Source organism: Cheilinus undulatus, linkage group 13, assembly GCF_018320785.1.
Source record: "Cheilinus undulatus linkage group 13, ASM1832078v1, whole genome shotgun sequence".
NCBI lineage: Eukaryota > Metazoa > Chordata > Actinopteri > Labriformes > Labridae > Cheilinus > Cheilinus undulatus.
Genome location: NC_054877.1, coordinates 43,353,685 through 43,376,751, shown reverse-complemented (window position 1 = coordinate 43,376,751; position 23,067 = coordinate 43,353,685). Strand labels below are relative to the sequence as shown.

At 39.4% G+C, this 23,067-nt stretch overlaps 2 protein-coding genes across 2 annotated transcripts; both read left to right on the top strand.

The window, feature by feature from the left end:
* The first annotated feature begins 891 nt into the window (after positions 1 to 891).
* Positions 892 to 11,076, top strand: LOC121520259 (immunoglobulin lambda-like polypeptide 1). The gene is made up of 4 exons (XM_041803634.1): positions 892 to 938; positions 5,321 to 5,403; positions 10,490 to 10,855; positions 10,935 to 11,076. The coding sequence occupies exons 1-4, from the start codon at positions 892 to 894 to the stop codon at positions 11,057 to 11,059; spliced, it is 621 nt and encodes a 206-aa protein (XP_041659568.1). The 3' UTR covers positions 11,060 to 11,076.
* Positions 11,077 to 14,381: 3,305 nt separating this feature from the next.
* On the top strand, positions 14,382 to 16,838 carry LOC121520258 (ovarian cancer G-protein coupled receptor 1-like). Its single transcript, XM_041803633.1, has 3 exons — positions 14,382 to 14,480; positions 16,037 to 16,224; positions 16,313 to 16,838. The coding sequence occupies exons 1-3, from the start codon at positions 14,382 to 14,384 to the stop codon at positions 16,836 to 16,838; spliced, it is 813 nt and encodes a 270-aa protein (XP_041659567.1).
* The last annotated feature ends 6,229 nt before the right edge of the window (positions 16,839 to 23,067 follow it).

Here is a 23,067-nt window from a genome sequence, read left to right as displayed (position 1 = left end):
GAACCAGACACTGCACAGATTTATGTGTCTGGGCTCAAGGCTACTCTTGGAACACCAGATGTCCCTCAAGATCCTGATTCTCTCTAGATGGGCTTCAAGTCCAGTACCCTGACTGCTGCCAGTGAATGCATCCCAAGGTTGTTGAAGAGGAGGAGGAGGGGTTTCATTTCTAAGGAAACTATTGATATCATTGAGGCGAGTCACAGGATAAGACTTGATGGCAAAACTGAACTCTGCAGGAGAATGAGGCATGAGGCTGAAAGGGCAGTCTTGAGAGATGCAGAGGCCAGAGTTCGGGACCTGTTTGAGACAGTAGAGGGCCACCTGGGCACAAGTAATGCCTGACCAGCTTACAGGGCCATACGGAGATTCAAGGCAGCTCCATCCTCTCAGCATTGCTCTGCAGTAAAGGTGGGGGAAGATATCAAGGACTGATGGTTTGGCGACTTGAAGAGTTGTATTGGGCAGATCTTTCCAGTCGTGAGCTCCAAATGGATGCCGCAGACACAGTGAGTGTGGACCCACCTGTACGCCATGATCCACCAACTGTGGAGTAGACTCAGCAGGTGGTGAGCAAGCTGAAGGCTGGGAAAGCACAAGATGGATCCAGACTGAGATGCTCATGGTGTTTGGTGAAACCTCCCTCCTGTTGTTCGATGTTCTCATCTGCTCCGCATGGAGGACAGGCATCATCTCTAGTATCTGGAAGAGTTACATTGTTGTTTCAATCTGGAAGGGAAAGGGTGATGTACAAAAGTGTAACAACTCCAGGGGTATTACACTTATCTCAGTGCCGGGCAAGGTCTTTGCAGTGATACTGCTAAACAGGATCAGTGGTCTGCTGCTCCAACACCAGCGCATCCCGGCAGGGTCAAGACACATCCCCACGGCATGATGCTGCCACCAGCGTGCTTCACCATGGGGATGGTTTGGGGATGGTGATGTGCAGTGTTTGGTGTCCATTAAACAAAGTGTCTTGACTAATTGCCAAAAAGCCCCATTTGGTCTCATCAGACCAAAGAACTTTCTTCCTCTTGAACATGGAGTCTCCCACATGCCTTATGGTGAACTCTAGTCTAGACTAAATCAGAATTTTCTTTTTTTTTTTTGCCACTCTTCCATGAAACTTTTACTGGTGAAGAACCCAGGAAACAGTTGTTGTCTGCAGAGTCTCTCCCATCTCAGCTGCTGAAGCTTGGAACTCCTTCAGAGTAGTCAGAGGTGTCTTGGTGGTCTCTCTCACTAGTCTCCTTCTTGCACGCTCACTCAGTTTGTGAGGATGATCTGATCGAGGCAGATTTACACATGGGCCATAATCATTGCATTTTTTTAATGATGTATTTAACTGAACTCTGGGGGATGTTCAGTGGCTCAGAATTTGTTTTGTATCCATCCCCTGACTTATACTTTTCAATCACCATTTCTCTGATTAACCAGTACTAGACCTTCCAGACACAGGTGTCTTTATACTACAATCAAAATTGGACAAAATTGTGGGTACCCTTCTGTTAAAGATAGAAAAACCCACAATGGTCACTGAAATAACTTGAAACTGACAAAAGTGATAATAAATATAAATAAACTGAAAATTAACAAATGAAAATCAGACATTGCTTTTGAATTGTTGTTCAACAGGATCATTCAAAAAAAACAAACAAATGAAACTGGCCTGGAAAAAAATGATGGTACCATTAACTTAATATTTTGTTGCACGATCTTTTGAGGCAATCACTGCAATCAAGCATCTCTGTAAATTTCTGCACCTGTCCCAGGTATTTTGGTCCAGTCCTCATGAGCAAACTGCTCCAGCTGTCTCAGGTTTGAAGGCTGCATTCTCCAGACTGCATGTTTCAGCTCTTTCCACAGATGATCAGTAGGATTTAGATCAGGCAGGGCTGTCTCTTGCTCTATGCGGACTATGCAAATGCGTAGGGCCCCCCAAGCCACTAGGGGGCCCCAAAGCTGAATGTTCAGCTTCATCCCAGGAGAATTAAAATGTCTTTATCCCTTATATCATGGGCGTCGCCACAATAGATTTAGGGGTGGTCACGTCCCCCTCACCTTCAAAAAAAAAAAAAAAAAAAAAAGTCGTTTGGACTCCCTCCTCCACATTTGCCATCAAAAGCATGACAGATCTACTCCAGTGTTCTTCAATTGCCTCACAATCAAATCCGTTCCATTTTTCATTAGGGGGATTACCCATATCAATAGAAATCCACTCCGCATTTTCCTGGTTTCCTACACACACAGCTGCATCATGCAGGCAGATTGAGGCTGAGAGTCAGATACTTTCTTTGACTGTTCTACAGACGAGAGATGGACTTAAGGAGTTTTACAAAAGGAAAGTAAGTTAGAGTTGCCCAAGTTTTCCCTTGAGTGGCCAAACAGCTAAATCACGTTCTTCCATTGCCAAACACAGCCAGCTTTTCTGATATGAATGTTAGCAAGCTAGCACCCCGAGCAGGCTGGCACGTCGGTCTCATCAGGCACCTTACTTTGTCGCTATATTTAGCGAGTATTCAGACCCCTCTAGTGACTCTTTCAAAAAACGACTAGCGACAAATCTAGTGACTTTTTCTGGTGTTATTGGAGACTTCAGGAGGGTCTGACGTGAAAGCTGCTTCTCTCAGTGAGCAGCGGGGGCTGCCTTGAACCCCTCCCTGTCTGTAACGAAATGCCGGACCAAAGGACCCAAAAGCAGACACAGGATACAAGCAAGTTCTAGTCCGTTTAATCAGAAAATAGGTCCGTTACACAGGAGGTCAAAACAAGCAGGCAGAGGTACAAAAACGGCAGGCTAACTCGGGAACTAGGACTAGAAACTGGGTCAAATAAATCACGAAGGTCAATCAGAAATAAGGCTCAAAGGAATTGTACACAACGGAAACAAGACGATCTCGCACAGCAGACAGGGGGTGAATGGACTAAATACACGAGGAGGGAGACAATCAGCCAGGGATCACCAGGTGCAGCCACTCAGACAATCAACACGGGTGAGACACATGAGGGTAATCAGGACGGGGGAAACAGGTAGGGATGGGCAGGAAGGAGAGATCTGGAAAAGAGACACAAGGTAAGTGACCAAAATAAAACAGGAAATGACAAACTAGAAACATGAGGGAAAAGGTAACTTAACTAGCTCAGCCTGGAGATGTGACACTGTCTCAAAGCTCTTACAGGCGGCCAAGTCTTCACACAGCAGTCCCCCTCAGCTGTGGTGGAGCAGGAGATGTTCAACCCTCCACGTCGCTTTGGCAGTTTTTCTATTGTCTCTTTTTGGTTCATTTAGAACCAAAGAAAAAAACATATTGTGAATCAAATGGTTCAAAATGTCAAAAATGTAGGCTCTGAAATGGACCATAAGTTTCAAATTTAAACCAAAGTTAAGAAAACTAAACTTATGAAAAATAGAATTAAAAAAACAATTAAAAATGCAATTTAAAGTAACTGCCAGAGTATCTCTTGAGTCATTTTTGCCGGTCCTAAGCCCAGATAAAGGATGAGGTTTGGAACTGTGACATTATAAAAACAAGAATTAACAGAAGGAAGTTCATTTGTAGTTCTAAACATATTTAGGGTCTTTTTACTCACTTTTTTCTCTCTCATGACGTTATTCCTGTCTCTGACAGCGTCCATTAAAAAAAGAGTCCATGTCTGAACACACGTTTGACAGTTTCTGAACTGTCAAACTGCTCAGTTATGTTTTAGGGAGGTGGCCCATTTCTAATGTAGCCTACATATTTATTAGGCTGCTGTACTACCTGTGTATGTGATATGCTGATAACATGACTGAGCTACATCACAGAAATCTTCATATGATCAATCTACATTAAGCTTATTTCAATTATCAATATGAAAGAATTCCCAATGCATCTCCATCTCCTGATATAGGTGGTTGAGACTGAGAGTCAGTCAGAGGCAGGGGCAGTGGAGACAGAAAGGGGACAGGTAGTTAAGGAGAATGTTGCATGGCTTATTGGGAAGTTTAGTATTTTCACAATCTTCTAATGCCCAGTGCCTCAGTATATGTATGGTTGTCAGAAATTGCAGAGCATGTCAGCTCCAAGGAAAAACAATGAAAGAGGGAGATAATTTTCAATCTAAAAACATGGTCAAATGCACCAGAATGCAGTAAATTGCATCTACTTCTTTCAAAATTTTCTGGGGGAGGACCCCCAGCCTGTAAATGACTGTTAGGTCTGTCCACAGAAAATAAGACCATAAATAATTGAGTGAGAGGCTATCATGACTGTAGCCTGTTTTGCTCATGAAGTCTAATAGACTGTTCATGGATCATCTAATGGATTAGGAATCTCTCCATAGTAGTTTGGCAGTAGGGGCCCCCAAACAGCATCTTGCATAGGGCCCCTACAAAGCGAGAAACGGCCCTGAGATCAGGGCTCAGAGGGCCACTTCAGAACATTCCAGTGTTTTCTTCTTAGCCATTCTTGGCTGTTTTTAGCTCTGTGTTTTTGCTCATTATCCTGTTAGAGGACCCATGACCTGTGACCAAGCTTTCTGACACTGGGCAGCACATTTATCTCCAGAATGCCCTGATAGTTTTAAGGTTTCATTGTACCCTGCACAGATTCAAGACACCCTGTGCCAGATGCAGCAAAGCAGTTCCAGAACATAACCGAGCCTCCGTCTCTTCAGTTTGTCATCAATTTTCCTCTTGCAGCCATTTCCTGGAAGGTTGGCTACAGTCCTGTGGACCTTAAACTTCTGAATAACATGGTCAACTGTAGAAACATCAAACGTCCACGTGTGTACTAGACCCACTTGACTGGACCTCTGTTGGATTAGGTCCATTATTTTACAGGGGGTGAAGATTTATGCAGTCACTTAATTTACATCACATATTTTTATGTAATTGACATTACTTAGTAGAAATCGGTTTTAACTTTGTCATTAAAGAGCTCTTTGTCCCTTTTTCTAATCAAAAGGCCAAATTTTATTGATCATGGTTGATTTTTAAAATCAGTAAAGGGTAAAACATCCAGGGGTGTGGATCCTTTTTATAGTCACTGTAATCCTTCAGATTTTAACTTAATGCCAACATTTAAACATAAATCACATTTTTTTATCAAGATGCTAGACATGACCAAAAATATCTGAATGAGTCTTTACACTAGTCTATTCCTGCCTCCTTCAGCTCCAGTTTAAACTTTGTGAACTAAAGAAATGGATCAACAGACATCACAACATTAAAAAAGTCAAACTACAATAAAGAGAAGAGACTTTTATGCTGAAATGAACATCAAAGAAGCATGCTGGAGCTGAAATCTGATCCTGAAGCATAAAATGCATTGTTCACCAGGAGCGAGGTTTTTGTCACGGAGTTTTTCACTGTGGGAGGATGGTACCTGATCTTTGGCTCAGGAACCAGACTGTTTGTTTCTGGTAAGAATGAACTTTTATTTCCTTCAGTTGTCTAAAATGTGACTCTAGACGCTTTTTCTTTCTCTGTTGAACACAGTAAATGTTTTTTTTCTTTTGATAAGAGGAGATTGTTCCAGACGTGCAGCTGTAGAGACAAAGGAAAGATTCATGTCCTCTAAAAAGATGTTTAAGACCCAGGATACAAATAAAGTTATATTCTCTACAGAGTTTAAAATAGATAAAAATAAATCTGTAGCAGAAAAGATAATCAGTTAAAACCAGTCTAGTTTAAAAACGACTTACTCAGTAATAATTCTGAAATTAATTCATTTTTTGGGAAATTAATACAAATAATAAATTGTTGCTAAACATAAAACATCTTAAAACTGTAGAAATGGCACCACAATAATTGTTTTTATGTGTTTTTATTTGGGGAAGTGCGTTTCAAATATACAAGCAGGTAAAAATATCAATATTTAAATAAAACTTTAACATGTAATTTCAGTTCTTGACAAATAATAGTAGTAGTTTGATGTGAAATATTTAAATGTACTTTATGCTTTGCTAGATAAATGAAGTTTTTATTTTTAAATGGAGCAGCAGTCATACTCTGTTAAAAGACTGTTTAAAGATAAATCTTATTCAGCCCCAAAAAACATGGATAAGAAAAATGCTTTGAGGACTAGACTCATACTGTCATATCTGACATTTATAAACGTTGACAAAACAATGACATAAAAATATGAAATATCTTGTAGTTTTGCTGTTTATAGCTCTGGTAATAAATATAAAATTGTTAAATAAACCTCATAGTACACAATTTTGTTAGATTTATTCCAAATGATAAAAATGTGTTCTTACTGGTAAAAATGTTATTAATACAATTTTTTCAATTAATTACAAAGTAATTGATTATATTATTTATTGGTATAATGAATATAGATAAATGTTGATTGATCATATGTAGCGTTTACTTAGCTGACATGATTACATACAGTACATTCAGAATGTTTTCACTTTTTAAAATGTTGTTGTTTCATCCTGATGCTTCTGTCAAAAAATCCTCTCATTAATCTACTCTGAGAATACACACAAGTGTTCAAAGCCGTTGCAAAAACACTTCAGAGTTTTTGAATTGGAGTCTACCCAAGGCCGTAGCCAGCTCTGAGGTCACTGAGGTCTGGACCTCTGCCATGATTTTCCAAAATGAAACAGAAAAACTTGGTACCAAAGTTTGATGGCTTTTATTTTGAAAAGACTCATTCAGATATGTCATTGAGTAAAATCCTGAACTTATCATAACAGTGTGTACATATCTGTGTCATATTTTACATGAGACAGCGCCATGGCGGGAGTTTTGCTACAGGCCAAGTGGGACATCAGCGGCTTTACACTTAGATCACCAACACCACAATGACAGAGAGAGACAGGAATAAAAAGATAGAAATACAATTTTCAGAACAAGAACTCATTCATGCGAAGAAATGCAGGAAAACACACGTGTGTGGGCTCATGAGAGGATTACGTGTGACTCAGAGACTGGAGATAAAGAAAAAATGGACTGACCATACACTGGTGCTAATGATGTTGTTACAGTATCACCTAAAATAAATTATTATCATTCAAACTAACATGTCTGAAAATCAGTCACTGGTCAGTTATAGCTGAGAGGAGTCACTCTGAATGGCGTTAAAGCTACTTCCTCCTGCATTTAAAAATATTTAATCAATTAATTAATTTCAGCATTCATGATTTTGTACTAATAGCAGAGCTGGCAGCCCGGCCGCACTGACCAATCAGAGGAGAAGGACTTTAGTAAGAGAGGAGACCAAAAGAGGGAACCTTCAGTACAGAAAAAAAAAATTTCTGAAGCAATTAAAAAACTAATGTATTTAAAAAAAATGTCATGTAAGTAATCTAAGTAAATGATTTAATCTATTTTTCATGTTGTTTTATTCTAAAGCAAATCCAGTGGTTCAGCCCGTGGTGAGGGTCTACTCTGCAACATCCAGATCCCCGCCTGAGGAGAAGCGCTCCCTGCTGTGCGTGTCCTCGGCCATGTTTCCTCCTCTGGTCAGATTCTCCTGGAGTAGACGACCAAAGAACAGCGGACGTTCAGAGGACCTGCCCTCCTCTGACAGGAAACAGCTCAGAGAGTCTGGATGTACGGCCTCCATCTTAGCGGTGGATCAGAGAGAGAGCGACTCGTATGAATACAGCTGCTACGTGCAGCACGAGGGAGAAACAGTGAAGGCTCTGGATCTAACAGGTGATGAAGGCTGGGAGACTCTGGGCAGTTCTGAAGGCTCATTTATGCTCCCTGTATGGATGGAGATAGATCTTTGATTGATGTAGAGTACCGACTGAAGGCTTTGTCCATATCAGTACCAACATAGAGCATAAATGAGCCTTTACTCTGTTTCATTTAATGATTTTGTCAAAGAGAGAAATAAACTGATGACTGACGTGGTTTTACTTTTTCTGTTACAGCTTTTCCCCAAACTTCAACATCACTGCCAACATCCTCTCCACCGTCACCTTCACCATCACTTTCACCAGCTCCTTCATCTCTGTCTCCGTCTGTGTCTGTGTACAAGCTGAGGCTGCTCCTGCTGCTCTACACGCTGCTGATAGTGAAGAGTCTGGTCTACTGCTGTGGACTCTTCCTGATAACTCTCAGTGATGACATTATCTAAATAAAAGTAGTCTGACAACATTTAGTGGAAACATTTTACAACAAGGTTCACAAAACTTGGTACAGCTAACAGGAAACCAGTGATTAACTCCTCAGTGTGATGCTCAACTTTAGAGCAACAAACACAAAATCAATATTTGAACTCATTAATTAGAAAAGTTGAGAAGAAGATATTTGAATAAATAATAAAATATTAAAGCAGTATCAAACAGGTCATAAAAGATGAGAAAAATAAATAAATTGATAAGTTCATTGTGTGTATTTTCCAGCAGGTTGTTCCTCTTCAACAGTGTTGATGTAAAGTTGTACGCCGATGATTCTCTTGTTTCAAACTGTAAAAATAAAAATGTTACACAGCAGCTTCATCAGAGGAGATGAACACTGAATGTTCACAATAATAGCCTGTGTTTCTATTATTTTATTTTATTTTATTTTATAGATCATGTTTGCTTTGGTTTCAGCTGTGATGTCAAATGTACTGTTTTTCTGCTTTTATTGAAATCATGTGTAAATATTTCTATACAGAATCAGAAACAGCAAAATAAAATGATTAAACAAATTATTTTAAACATTTTGTTTCAAAAAATAAAGATTGTTAAGATTGTTATTGTTTTGAATTCTGTTGATTTTCTTTCTCAACTTTTTATTTTTGTTGTTTTGTTGTCGTCTTCAAAATAAAGATATCAATCAATCCAGTCTGCAAATATTAATCAATGTTCTGTGAGATTTATACACAGAAGTTTTGGAGAGATTTTCATCAAAGTTTACAGAAATATCCACTGTGACTCAACAATGAACTGATCAGACTCTGGAGGTCAAAGGTCAAGGTGAACAACTTCTTCATGACCACCTTCACCTCCCAGCAATCCTATACTGGAGACAAAAACCACCAGAGGGTTGCTGGGGGTTATTTTCATTAGTGTCTTTATTTTTCAACGTATTTATGGATCATCATTATTATTCTCCTCTTATTATTATTATTATGATCATTTAAATGACTCCAATATCTGACTGAAATAAAGATTAATTTCAAAGTATCAGAGCAGACTGAAGGTGTTTGTCTCAGCTCAGAGCTCATCATTAAACAGTTTCTCTAAGAGGTTTAAAAGTGAAGATCAAACCTGAGAAAGAAGTCAGAACAAACTCAACTTCCTGTTGATTCAAAGGCTGTAACTGTCACTGTGTGATGAAGGAGAAAAACCTCAGGTAACGGTGAGGAGGAGTCAGAGAGAGGAAACCACAGAGCTGCTGCAGACCACATGTGATGCTGAGAGTTTAATAAGTCCTAATAACCAAGCACAACATTAACAGGCCTGCTGAAGACATGATTTTATATACAGAATGATCATTATTTCAGCTGCACTCCACACCTGATCAGTTTAAAGACAGAATCAGACAAATATGTTTGTTTTAAACATCACATGTGGAGGCAATTAGGAGTTAGCAATTAACCCAACCATCATGTTTTTGAAGTGTAGGAGGAAGCTGGAGTACTCAGAGAGAAGTCATGCATGCACAGGGAGAAGATGCAAACTCTGTAGAGAAAGACCCTGTCCAACCAGGACTGGAACATTCCTGCTGTGAGGCAGCAGCACTAACCACTTGAGCACCATGCAGCCCTCAATGAGGGCCAGGGAGAGGAAAAGATGTGTTTGGAGCAGTTAGCTGTGCAGACACTTGAGGGCAGCAGAGGGAAGGTTGATCAGAGAGTGTCAACTGCTGCTGTCCTTAAAAAACGAGCAGTCCAAGGCATACTGAAGGGTTGAAAAGCAAGATTAATCAGATTAAACTAGAATTACTGCATGGTGGTTTACACTGATGTGAAGTTTCCATTCACAGTGAAAGTGCAGTAGTGGGTTGAGAAGTCCGGGGTGTTTCCTGTGGTAGAAATGTTGGAACCAAGAGCTGACCATGAGGCCTGGTGAATTTTTACCTTTCACTCCTGACTGATAGTGAATATTTGTGCAAGATTTGAAGAAAATCCCTCAAAACATTCAGGAGATATTGCATTCACAAGTGAGAGATGGTCAGAAGCTTTGGCCTTCAAAATCTAATCAGTTTGTTCTTTAGAGATGATGGTAGGTATGAAGGCTTCTGGACGCTTTAGGATCACTGCCTGTGTTTGGAGAAACAGTTCCTAGAGTCCAAAATTCCCTGCTTTCTGTGTTTGTGAGTGACCCTAAGGAGACTCAGCTCATTGGACAGAGTCACTGACATTTGTGTTTAAAGGCCAGAGAATATCCTGTCCTTCTTCTTCATTTCATGTCTCTCACATAGACCTCTGATGTAGCATTAGCTAAAATGCATATTCTTCTGATGCCAGCAGTGCTACGTCCACACTTTTTTGGTAGTGAGTAACAGCAGAGAGGACATATGCAGTGTTGGCTTCATGTCTTTCTATGTGTTCTTCAGATGATGAGGTGCAGAATCCCGTGGTGAGCCTGTGGTCAGCAGCATCCAGAGACCAGCAGGAGGAGAAGAGTCCTCTGCTGTGTGTGGCCTCAGCCATGTTTCCTCCTCTGGTCCGGATCTCCTGGAAAAGACAGGACGACGGTTCTCTGGAGGAAGAGCAGCTGGAGATCACAGAGCCAGGACGAACCATCTCCATCTTACTGATCAATCAGACCATGATCAACCAGGATCAATACCTCTGCTCTGTGGAGCATGAGGGGGGCCCCACCTCAGCCTCATTTCACAAAGACCAACAGATCGACCCGTATGAATACTTGTGCCCCGGCCAGCATGAGGGCGGCACACAGGAGGCACCGACTGGACAAGGTAATGGCAGCTTGGTGTTTGTAGACACTGTCATAGAGGAGATGGATCATGACATTTCTGTTTGACTTGTCTGTTTCAGATGATCCTTTCAGGTCTGAGTGCAGGGTGAGGCTGCTGACTCTGCTGTACTCTGTGCTGATAGTGAAGAGTCTGGTGTACTGCTGTGGACTTTGTCTGCTGAAGCTGTCTGCTGAGAAACCCTAAGCAACAACACACCGTCCATCTGTTGCACAACAGCTGACTGACTTCAAATCAGATTCTCTCTCACTGAAATCTCAGCAATGTAAAGCTTTTCTCAGAGAATTAAAAATATGCAGTAGTTGGATAAAAAACCCATTCAATGTATTAATGTATCCTGCAGATTTAGATATAAAATAAAATACATATATACTCAGAGTGCACATTATTGCTTCTAATGTAGTTTTTCCACTCACTTTATTGTAAATGATGTCATGTGGAAATTAGTAGCAGTGTGATAGAAATAATATCACAATTGCATTTTTTATTCCTGTGGTTGTTTTTATTGCATCATGCAGAGTGTGGAAACTTTTTTTCTCATTTTCATGGAGCTTTTTCAATAAACTGAGAAATGTTTAGCGCCTGTGTTTTTATATTTAACCTCAGTGCAGAAAAAAGGCTGTTATATGCACTTGTATAAGAAGTCTGCCAAGGATAAGAAAGCATGAAAATAAAGCTAAATATGTCACATGGTGTTGTCATGCAGTCAGGTTCAGTGCTGGAAACTTTAGAATAATGGTGTCAGTGTGAAAGTAAAGCTCTATGCTGATGATACTGTTGTTTATATAGATGAACAAACAGCACAGCAGGATGCTTTTAAACTACACATTTGACTCAATTGTCCTGCAGTGACTTTATCAGTCAGACTGTTGGAAACATGGTGGCTGTGTTTACCTTTTCTACTCTGTCACAAATTTAATGATCAAGTGGTTTCATGTGGAAAACAATCACACAGAAACTACACACTACAACAATTACAATATAATAATGAGCAAAAAACAGTCAACAACAGACAAAGCTGAGACATGGATTTCTGAGCCCTGATATCAAACTGAAGTTTCTGGAATGATGCTTTAACCAGAGCCCATGGTTGTAACTGTGCTTGTGTTGTTAAAGTGAAAACCCTCAGCTAACGATGAAGAGGCTGCAGAGCAGAAACCCACACAGCAGGAGAGGAAGTGCTGATCTGCTCTCAACTGTTTCTACCAACCCTAATAACCACGGAGAATAGATTTATATCTGCTGCTGCTCTCACTCAGGAACTGTTCTCACATTTTAAATGTGACTGTTGTTACCAAGAAGCTTTATTGTTCAGCACAAAGACTGAGAGCCACCTGGAGACAAGATTCTTGGAGTTTTCTGCTCTTCATTTGCGTGTCTTTGTGTTTGAGTCAGCAGCTGAAGAGGCATTTAGATGAACTACATATCAACTCATGAAACTGTTCTGATCCTGATCACCAAAGTGTGCTGAAATGGAGCAGAAAGCATCAATGTGATCAATAATGCAGTAGTGATGGAGCTTTCACATCATGATTCATGCTGATTCTCCTCATGTTATTTGTTCAAGTTGGAAGTGTGTTAAGAAATATCTGAGAGAGAACCATCACTCATCATCCAATCAGATATTCATCACAATGTTATCTGATAAATGACACTGGAACATTGTGTTAATATTGTTAATATTGTCTAATTTACTATCTTCATCATTAATTTTATTCTTAAAATACATCTCTAACTAAGTGAAGCATTAAATATGTAAAATACAAACATTAAAGGTTAATTTTACCCTTTAAACGTTGTTGGTTAAAACTACCAGGCAGTGTCTTCAGTCACATGCTTTAAAAATGTACACCCAAATAAAAAAGTAAACTACTTTGTTTAAATATAAACCATTTTCACAAAATAAAAGATGCTGCTGATATTAAGTGAATTAGAGTATATTTACAATACTGTGAATATCAGACCCTCTCTTTGACACTGATGAGAAAAAAAGAAGAAGGTCATGTTCATGTTTTTTAGGGCCTATATAAACTTCTATTGAGTGAATGTAAATGTATTTATGAAGCTGCTGCCCTCTGGTGGCTGCAGAAACTCACTGCATCACTACTGTTTGTTACTAAATGTAACCAACTCCTGGATAATAATAGAATGTGCTTTTGGGAGACTAAAGGCCAGGTTTGGAGCACTGAGAAGAGCCATGGACTTTAATATGGACGGCCTGCCTTTTGTCATTTATGCATGTTTTCTTGCAACACAATTACTGTGAGGCTACGAAGGACACAATAGATGACAACAGCATTACAGAACTGCATTGACTTTGCAAATAATTAGTGCATACATCCTTACAATTTCTGTACATTTTATTTTGAACATATCTGCTGTAAACAGACAACATATTAACTTTACGTCTCTCTAACTTTTGAGGACAAAACGTGCAAAAAAAGCAGTTTTAGTCTGCTTCTACAGGCCTTCAAGTTAAAGTGCAAAAAAACTGAAATGTGCATCTGTTTGCCCTTTTAAAAAATGTCTTACAAAAATAAACAGGCACCTAATTACAAAATTGACCTGAGTGCTTTGTGCTACCTCATTTGAGAACTTTTGTAAACATCTGAATTGCCATTTCACTGCTTTAACAGTGCATTGACAAAAACGTAGGACTTAATAATCATTACTGAAAAGGGCTTGGGTGTAAGAAAAATGCCCCATGTCGTCAACAGATGTGCGTGGGAGTGATAGATCTTGTGTGCTGATTGCATTGTGTTGTGTTCTTCCGTCAGAAGACGAGTTGTTTCAGAATGAATGATGTGTTGACCTTTGGGGAATTGAATGTGGTGGTGGATGTAAATACGCGTGCCCCCTTGCCTCACATGGCATGTGATATGGTGGTTGTATGCTTGCTTTACTTGTCTTAGTAAAGAAAAGCCATCAGCAATAGATGTTGTAAGCCTGTTGAGTGTATCTGTTATTTTAGCAAAATTCTCAGATGCTTACTTTTCAGATGTCTCCATAAAGTCCATCAGTTTCTTCTTTATACGCTGGTCCTCTTCAACAGCATCCATCCACTGGGTCTCTGCTGGCAGCTTTCTTTCCGTACGATCATGCCGGTGTCCCTTCAGCTTAGCCTTTATAAAGGAAACAAAAGGTAAATATTTAGCATTTTCGAGCTAAGATCATTCCCTGATACATCTCCTCATTAATTAAAATGATAACATCCTTGTTACATAACATTTTTCACATATTACTGTGCTATGAAGTTATTAATAAAAAAATCGTTCTGTTACTTACATGAAGCAGATCTCTCCTCTCCTTCACTGTTGATCCCAAATTGCTCTCCATCTTGGCGTCAGATCGGTTATCTGGTAGACGCAGAGGAGGACGTGGAAGGTGAGGGAGTCTAGAGGCTGTCATCCAAGTCATTTGTTTCAATTCCAGACGGGATGGTTGTTGTGGCCGGGGAACCACCCCAAATTTGTTTGCACTATTCAAAGTAAAGAAGAACAACTCTACCATGTCCACTCCTGCGTCCGGAGTCTACTGCCTGTCGATATTTTACTCTAACTGCCTTCATTTTCGTAGTTATGATGGCTCGCGTCAGCTCCCTCCTCTCGTGAGTAAAGTCATTTGAAGTCTCCTCTGGGTACTGCTCCAAAAACAACGTCAATATGTCCATATACTTGCTTTAACATGATTTCCAGTCGACATTTTCTTGTGTTTTGTTAAGTTTTTATTCTACAACTACATTTAAAAGCAGTTCTACTTCTTTGTCAGTCCAAACAAAAGATCCTGGCGCCATGTTTGAATCTCTGGTAGAAGAGACAGAATGACGGAAGTTCATTCTGATTGGCTGGCACGGGTTTCATGTCTGAAAAACACTGCCACCTATGGGTTTGGCATGCTTAGAGCAGCATTTAACGGCAGATTTGCCGGTTACATACGGACAATTTTTTTTTTGTAAATGATCAGGTGTGGATGAAAGTATTTTTAAAAACAAATGAAGGGGGATATTCATTTTAGAAAATACTCCGCTGCGTGTGTACAAGGCCTCAGTCACAACACCAGGAATGTTGCAGTCATCACAGGGAGTGGGGGTGAAATTACACATGAATTGAAGCTTTTTGTTGATTTAGCAAGTGCTTCTCATTATTAACCTTGCAAAGCAGATGGATACGCCTGTTTCCTGGTTTTTCACTGGTGAATCCATCTTGCAAAGCTCCCATCTGAACTGTTTGGGCCTGGTTAGAGAGTGACAGGACCAATCAGCGACGAGGGGCAGCAGAGTCGTGACGTAAACAAGCAGCAGCAAGAGCTGGTGCAGTTATGGAGGAAGAGATTAGCATGGATGCTGCTAAAACGCCAGTTCTATCAGAACTTGATGACATTTCTTCGTTAAAAGAAGAACAAAGAACAGCAGTGAGTTGTTTTCTTTTCAAAAATGACAAAAGTCGAGTACTAACATGTTTAGAGTCGCCATGTTTCGCGTTATTCATCACTAGCTGCGCACGCACAGCTCGATAGCGGCTATGTCACGTGTTTTGTTGCTCTTATTGGCCCGTAGAGATGTGACAGATAGAACGTTCATCCAATCACACTCTGAGTTTTTTTCAAATCCTCTGCCTTTTCTCAAACGTTTCCTATTGAAGTTTTCCCAGATGGATGTGTGAAACAAATCCATCTGGCATGTCAGGTTATCTCATTATCACATTGATGAAGATGAAGAATAGAAGATCAGTGCTGGTCTCGACTGGTCTTGATGCAAAATCCCGAGTCTGGCCAGTCCAAGACCAAGACAATACCAAGTAAAAATGCTCTTGAGTCTGAGACAAGACCAAGACCTACAACACTACCAACCGTGCTAAAAACCTCTTTAAGAAATTTGGTGGGAATAACATCAAGCTGTTTTCATTTGGGATAAAATTTCAGCTAAAAAGGACATGGACACAGGCTCAAAACTGCTAAAATAATTAAAAATCTCTCTCCCTGGGTTTAAAATACAGACTTGGTGTGTGATATTTTCCCTAATGTTCTTGACTTTGTTGCTAAAAGAAACTCAAAACTAAACACTGCTGCAGTAGCTGTGCAGAGGTTGATGTCCATTCTGGATGGAGGACTACAGAACATGTTTGTAACTTTTTTCTTCTGTTTCTGTTTCTATATTTTCCTCAGGTAAAGAATGGTCAGGTGGCTCCAGTCTACATCATCAACCTTTTCATATCAGACCTCATTCAGTTCTGCTGTCTGATCGCTGGGCATGCCAAACCTGAGGGAGAGATGATAGAGATCATTGGTGACCCTATTTACAGATGTGGTCTAATGACTAGTGTTGGCTTCATGGTGTGTATTTCACTGGAAAGGTAACTATCTATTTAAATAGTATTAAATATAATATCACTGGAGTATTGTGCATCTTTTCAGAGAAAATATGTCCATCCAGTTTTGCAGATATTTGGTCATCGCCCACCCACTGTGGTACCGCTTCAGACGAACCATCAGGGTCTCTGTGGTGGTCTGTGTTGTAGTCTGGATCATGCCTCCCATCTGTTACCTAGCTTTGGTTGCCTTGGTTACTGAGTTTGTCACACACATCATCTTCTCCATCTTCCTCATCATTCCCTTCCCACTGTTCATTTTCTTCCTGGTTGGGACCCTCAGAGCTCTCTCTACTTCTGTCTCAGTCCCCTCTGATGAAAAACGGAGAATCGTGGCAATCTTAGTCCTGGTGCTGCTGATTTATACTCTGCTCTTCTTCCCCAGTATTATTTTCTTTACTGCAAAAACATACATCAATGATGACACTCTACGTTTCCTGTCAACCATATTTCTAAGGCTGAGTCCACTTGCAGACTTACTTCTGTATGTTTTCATCAAAAAAGAGACCTTCGGGGAGCTTTGGACCTCTGCGTGCTGTTGCAGAAAGGAGAGCAATGACACCAACAACATCAACACAATCAATCTAGACCACATGTAGTGGTTATCAGTTAGGGGGCGGAGCCAAAAAGTAGCTAATTGAGCTGTTTTCAGAAGGTCACAAATATGGGGGCCAGAAGTTATGGATGTCTGAGTGAGCCCATGTATATATTTGATTTACTCCATGTTCCCATAATAAGGAGTAAATTTAGGTTGATTCCCAAAGATCTCAATTATTTATCTCCCTTTCTCAGGATGACAAACCTGAGTTTCCCAAGATAGCAAGGTCATTCCTCAAAAAAGATCCTAAACTTCCATTTTCATGGGTAAATGGAGTAAACTGACTTGAATGCATGCCTGTCCTCTGCTATAATTCACTTTTTAATAACATGTTTGTTTTGTGCTGTCTTGCTGTTCGGTCGTTTTTGTTCCACTTGAACTGCAACTTATTTTTATTCACTACATCTGAGTGGTTGAACATTTGTCTAAATTTGGACCAGGATTCTCATGAAGAAGGTAGAGGAGTGTCCTGAGGATTAAGAAAAGGAGGAAACATCCCACCAAAGTTCTCCCTAAACATTATTTGTTAGGCTGTTAATTTAATTCATAGAAATAAATTTTAAAACAGCTGTACTTATCTACTCTCTACATTGTTTTATCAGTAGAAGTTTTAGTACGACATCTTCACAATGTCATTCAGAAAGTTTCTGATGTTTTCTTTTTTTTTGTATGTTTGACAAATTGAACAAAATTCACATCATCTCTTATTTTACTCCAATAAAACTATTTCAAATTTATTAAATTCCTTTTCTTGTCAATAAATATGAAGATCCAACAATAAAATCTCACAAATGTAACATCCTGTGGGGCTCATGTTGAGATTTTTGGCTAAGAATTAGAGAGATAAAACAAGAAACGTCAGACTTTCCAGTTAATAACTTTGATTAGTTTAGTTTATTCATTTGCACATAATAAAACAAAAAAACACTTACAAGATGATTGAAGAAAACATCGTGCAGGGCAGGTTAGAAGCCAAAAGGGCTTGTCAGGATACCTCCCCCTGATATAACAAGAGTTAATCTAGGGAGCAATGCAGGTTAGCTTAAGACAACAAAACAATAAAAACAAAAACAAACAATAACAAAGAAGTATACAATTACATGACATCAAATAATTAAATCAGATCTAAGATCTGTTACACAAATCTATCACAGTAATGAGCTCTTTAACTGCCTTTTGAATGAGGTTAATGTAGCTGCTGACTGTAGAGTGATAGTTTGTTCCAAAGAGACGCTCCTCTCTATTTTAATGTGGATTGGTTCACAAAGAGGAAGGTGAAAGTCCTTAGTAGCCTGGTATAATATGAATGAATCTCTGTGGAGGAATTGTGCTGGGTAGATCTTGATTCAAGTGTACATATTTATACATAAACACACAGATTTGAAATTTGTTCAAATTAGAATTTGATAAGAGTTTGTATTTTCTAAAAAGAGGAGCAGATGAGTCGCATCTTTTAGTAAACTTAATCAGTGTTTAAAACTTCGTCTGGATTAACAAAATCTTCTGTAAATAAGTGGGACAGATGTCTGCCCACACAGCATTACAGTACATTAGATATGGGTAAAATAAACTATAATGAAGGGTTAAAATACAAGAGCGATTTATCAATGGACCAACTCTACTCAAAATACCAATGACTTCATTGTTTTTTCAGTGAGACAAAGTTTTCATGAGAAGAAATAAGACAAGAATCATCCGCAAATAAAAGGTTTAGAGCCTTATTACAGACCCTAGACAGGTCATTTATGTATATTAGAAATAAAAGAGGGCCAAGGATAGGTCCTTGAGGGACCCCGTACAGTAGCTTGGTTCTATTTGAGTTTCCCCACTAACAGATACAAATTGTTGTCTATCCTTTAAGTAGCTCACCAGCCATTTTAACGAGACATCATGAAAGCTTTTTTCCCCTGCAATTTAGCAATAAGGATATTATGATCAACTGTGTTGAAAGCTGTTGAGAGTTCAAAGAATGTTTTTATTGTCTATATCCAAAGAGATTTTATGGACGAGCTGTAAAAGGGTCATTTCTGTTGACATTTTTTTCCAAAAACCATACTGATGACTATAAAGTATATTATTTTCATCCAAGTTTTGTGAATTCTTGAATACAGTAGTTTAGAACCTTAGAAAAACACGGAAAAACAGATACAGTGCAGTAGTTGATGAATTTGCCTGGGTCACCTGAATAGCAGCGTGACTTTAGCTACTTTAAGCTCATAAGGCACAACACCTTGTCTGAATGATACAGATAAAACATGGGTCAGGGGCTCAACAACAGAAGAAGCTACCAACTTAAACATGCTTGGCCTTATTTCATCATGACCTGCAGCAGAATCTTTCATTTTCATAATAATGTCCTCCTCTTCAGGGGTTCTCAACCTTTTCAGCCTGTGACCCCCAAAATAAAGGTGCCTGAGACTGGAGACCCCCACTGTACCTGAAGGTGGTTGAACACAGCCAGGTACAATTGGGACTAGTCCCGTGGAGACAATGCTGACCTTGAAGGGGAATAAATGGAAGAACTTTCTGGCACCCAGACTGGGGGCCCATGGAGGTCAACAAAATCATGGTCCATTGTGAAGTTAGGCTGTGGTATCCATGTTTTATATTTAACCTGAAAAAACACTCTTGTCAAAGAAACAATATCTTTTTCAACCATTTGTGTAGTTTAAAGCCTTCTTAAAAATGTTAATCCTCTTTGTTAAAAAGGGAATTAAAATGTTTTAAAATAGCTAAAATGGGTTAAAATGCCAGACATGGTGGAAAAGGTGGTGATGTTGGATTTTAAAAGTAGCAGAAATGGGTTAGAATAGGCAAAAATTTAGATGGCATGGCAAAGATGAGGTAAAGTGGCAAAAATGGGCATAAATAGTGGTTAGAGGAGTTAAAATGTGGCTGAAATGGCTTTAAATTTGTAAAAATGGGTGGAAATTTGGTGAAAAGGGATGAAAAATTGATAAAAAACTAGCAACAAATGGTTAACTGGGAAAGAAGAAATAGGCAGATATTGGCAGAAATTGGTAAGACTGGCAAAAAATGGGCATATTAGATAGTGAAATGGCATTAAAATGGGAAAAAATAGGCATAAAAGTGGTAAAAATGGGTTAATAGTAGCAATAAGGGGTTAACAGAGGCAACATTAAGCTTTAGTGGCAAGGAATGATTTAGAAGTGGCAAAAACAGGCAGAAAAAAAGTGGTGAAAATAGTTTAAGTCTGATAAAGATGGGTGTTGAATGGTAAAAATGTGTTAAAATTGGCAAAAATTTGACAAAATTGGTGTAAAGTGGCAACGGTGTAATCTAGAATATATTCTTTGTTTTTGAGGGCATCTGGAGACCCCCTATCAGTGTCTCGCGACCCCAAAGGGGGCCCCAACCCCAAGGTTGAGAACCATTGCTCTCCTTCACTATAGGTAGGAGGGCCAAACATACTGATACTAGAATACTGCTCTGTGATATTTATAAGACGGGATTTGTCTTTATTTTTTATATTCCTAGCCAAAACTGTACCAATTTTTACAAAATACTCATTGAAGTTATTTGTGATGTCCAGAGGTTCAGCAAATTCTGTCCAACCATCAGAAACTGAGACTGAACTGATGTAAATGTTTCCCTTTTATTCACTAATTCATTTATGAGGTTCCATGTTGTTTTTATATCATTATGAGATTGTTCAAATTTTTCTGAAAAATAGTTCTTTTTAGCGTTTTGTAGTAATTTAGTAAAATGGTTCTTCTATTTTTGTAAACATCAAAGTTTAATGGGGTTGGACTGGTAATACTTTTTTCTATACAACTTATTTTTCAATAGATCTTTGTAGACCTCCAGTAATTCAGGGCTTACACTTTTTTGACTTCTATTTTGTGTTAAACTGAAAAAGTGGAAAATATTTGTCAAAAATGGATGCCAATAATTTTATAAATAAAAGATACACAGGTTTAGCATCCTGATTATTGAGAACCTCCTCCCATGATGCCTCCTTCATCAGTGCAGAGAACAGTTCTCTGTTTCTCACAGTGAACTGACCACATTTTATCCTCTTATCACATGTAAATGTCCTGATGTGTTCTGGTAACTTTCCCGTTCTGTACTCCATGTTAAGATTAAAGTTTAAAGGGTTCTGCAGAGTTTTCCTTCTGCTATCAGAGGAAGAGAGGAAGGTGATGAAACCAAATATCAGTTTAATCTCTACAGCAGGAAATGTTTGTCATATTCTTCATGTTCTCATATCAGCTCTGATGTAGGCTCTCATGCAGCATGTCACAATTCTCTTAAAAAAATCTTAGTAAGAAGTCATGTTTTCTTCATACATATCTACAAACCCCATTTTTAAAAAGTTGTGTCATTCTGTAAAATGTGAATAAAACAGCTTATAAACCTCCACACTATGACTGATGCTGGCTTCAGAGTCTGGATTTGATGAACCCATTAGAGCACAGCACACTTTTCCACTTTTCTACATATTGACACAACCACCTTATCCCCCTCCCCTCAGATTTGCAATCTTGGAATTATTTTTGACCCCCAACTCACATTTTAACAGCATCACAACCGCCTTCTTCCACTTAAAAAACATAGCCCGCATCCGTCCACTACTCTCCTTCCCTGCAGAAACTTTCATCCATGCATTTATAACATCCTGACTCGACTACTGCAACAGTATTCTACATGGCACATCTTCCAAAGTCCTCAATAAACTCCAGCACATTCAGACCTCCGCACCACGCCTCCTCACCCACACCCGATCCCATGACCACATCACCCCTGTCCTTCAAGAACTCCACTGGCTCCCCATCCCCTTTCGTATTCAATTTAAGATCGTCCTCACCTATAAAGACCTAAACCAACCGGCCCCCCCCTTACCTTACTGACCTCCTCCACCATCACATTCCTACCCGTACCCTCCACTGTTCTAACTCCAACCTCCTCTCCCCGCCATCTAGAGTCGAGCACCGAACCTGGGGGGACAGAGCCTTCTCCATAGCTGCCCCCTCCCTCTGGAACTCACTCCCAACACATATTCAAAACTGCACAGACTTACCCACAGTTAAATCACTGCTGAAAACTCACCTTTTTAGACAGGCTGTTAATCTGTGATTGTAATGTTCTGTCATTTGTGTTTGTTTGTTTTTGTTGGCTTTATCTACTTTTAATGTTCATTTATAAGTGTCTGTATTGTTTTTCTGCATTGTACAGTGTCTTTGAGGTTTATGAAACGCTCTTTATAAATAAAACTTATTATCATTATTATTATTATTATTATTATTATTATTAAGTGCCATTCTTTCAAAATAAAAGTCTGTTATAAAGTTAATGAGGGTAGTGATAAAATCTGTGTAAATGTCATCTTACTCCTTTTCAAACATGTACCATTCATTTCATATTGGATAAGCTGATAGTGTGAATAGGTTTACTTTATTATTGTTTTGAATTCTGTTGATTTTCTTTCTCAACTTTTTATTTTTGCTGTTTTGTTGTCGTCTTCAAAATAAAGATATCAATCAATCCAGTCTGCAAATATTAATCAATGTTCTGTGAGATTTATACACAGAAGTTTTTGAGAGATTTTCATCAAAGTTTACACAAATGTCCACTGTGACTCAACAATGAACTGATCAGACTCTGTAGGTCAAAGGTCAAGGTTAAAAACTACTTCATGACCACCTTCACCTCCCAGCAATCGTATACTGGAGACAAAAACCACTAGAGGGCAGCCAGATGTGTTAGTTTTATACATCACATGTGGAGGCTGTGGAAGATGATTTGTGAGGCTGAATCTGCACTGACTGATAAATGAGGGCCATCCATCTACATCACTTATCCCATTTAAGCTCAGAGAGGGCTGGAGTTAATCCTAGCTGTCATTGGATGAGAGGCGGGTACAACCTGGACTGTCAGCAGCCAGTTACAGGGCTTTAATGTAGAGATAAACAACCAGCAACCAGGCACTCTCACACCTATGGGCAATTTAGAGTCATGAGTTAACCCAACCATCATGTTTTTGAAGTGTAGGAGGAAGCTGGAGTACTCAGAGAGAAGTCATGCATGCACATGGAGAAGATGCAAACTCTGCAGAGAAAGACCCTGTCCAACCAGGACTGGAACATTCCTGCTGTGAGGCAGCAGCACTAACCACTTGAGCACCATGCAGCCCTCAATGAGGGCCAGGGAGAGGAAAAGATGTGTTTGGAGCAGTTAGCTGTGCAGACACTTGAGGGCAGCAGAGGGAA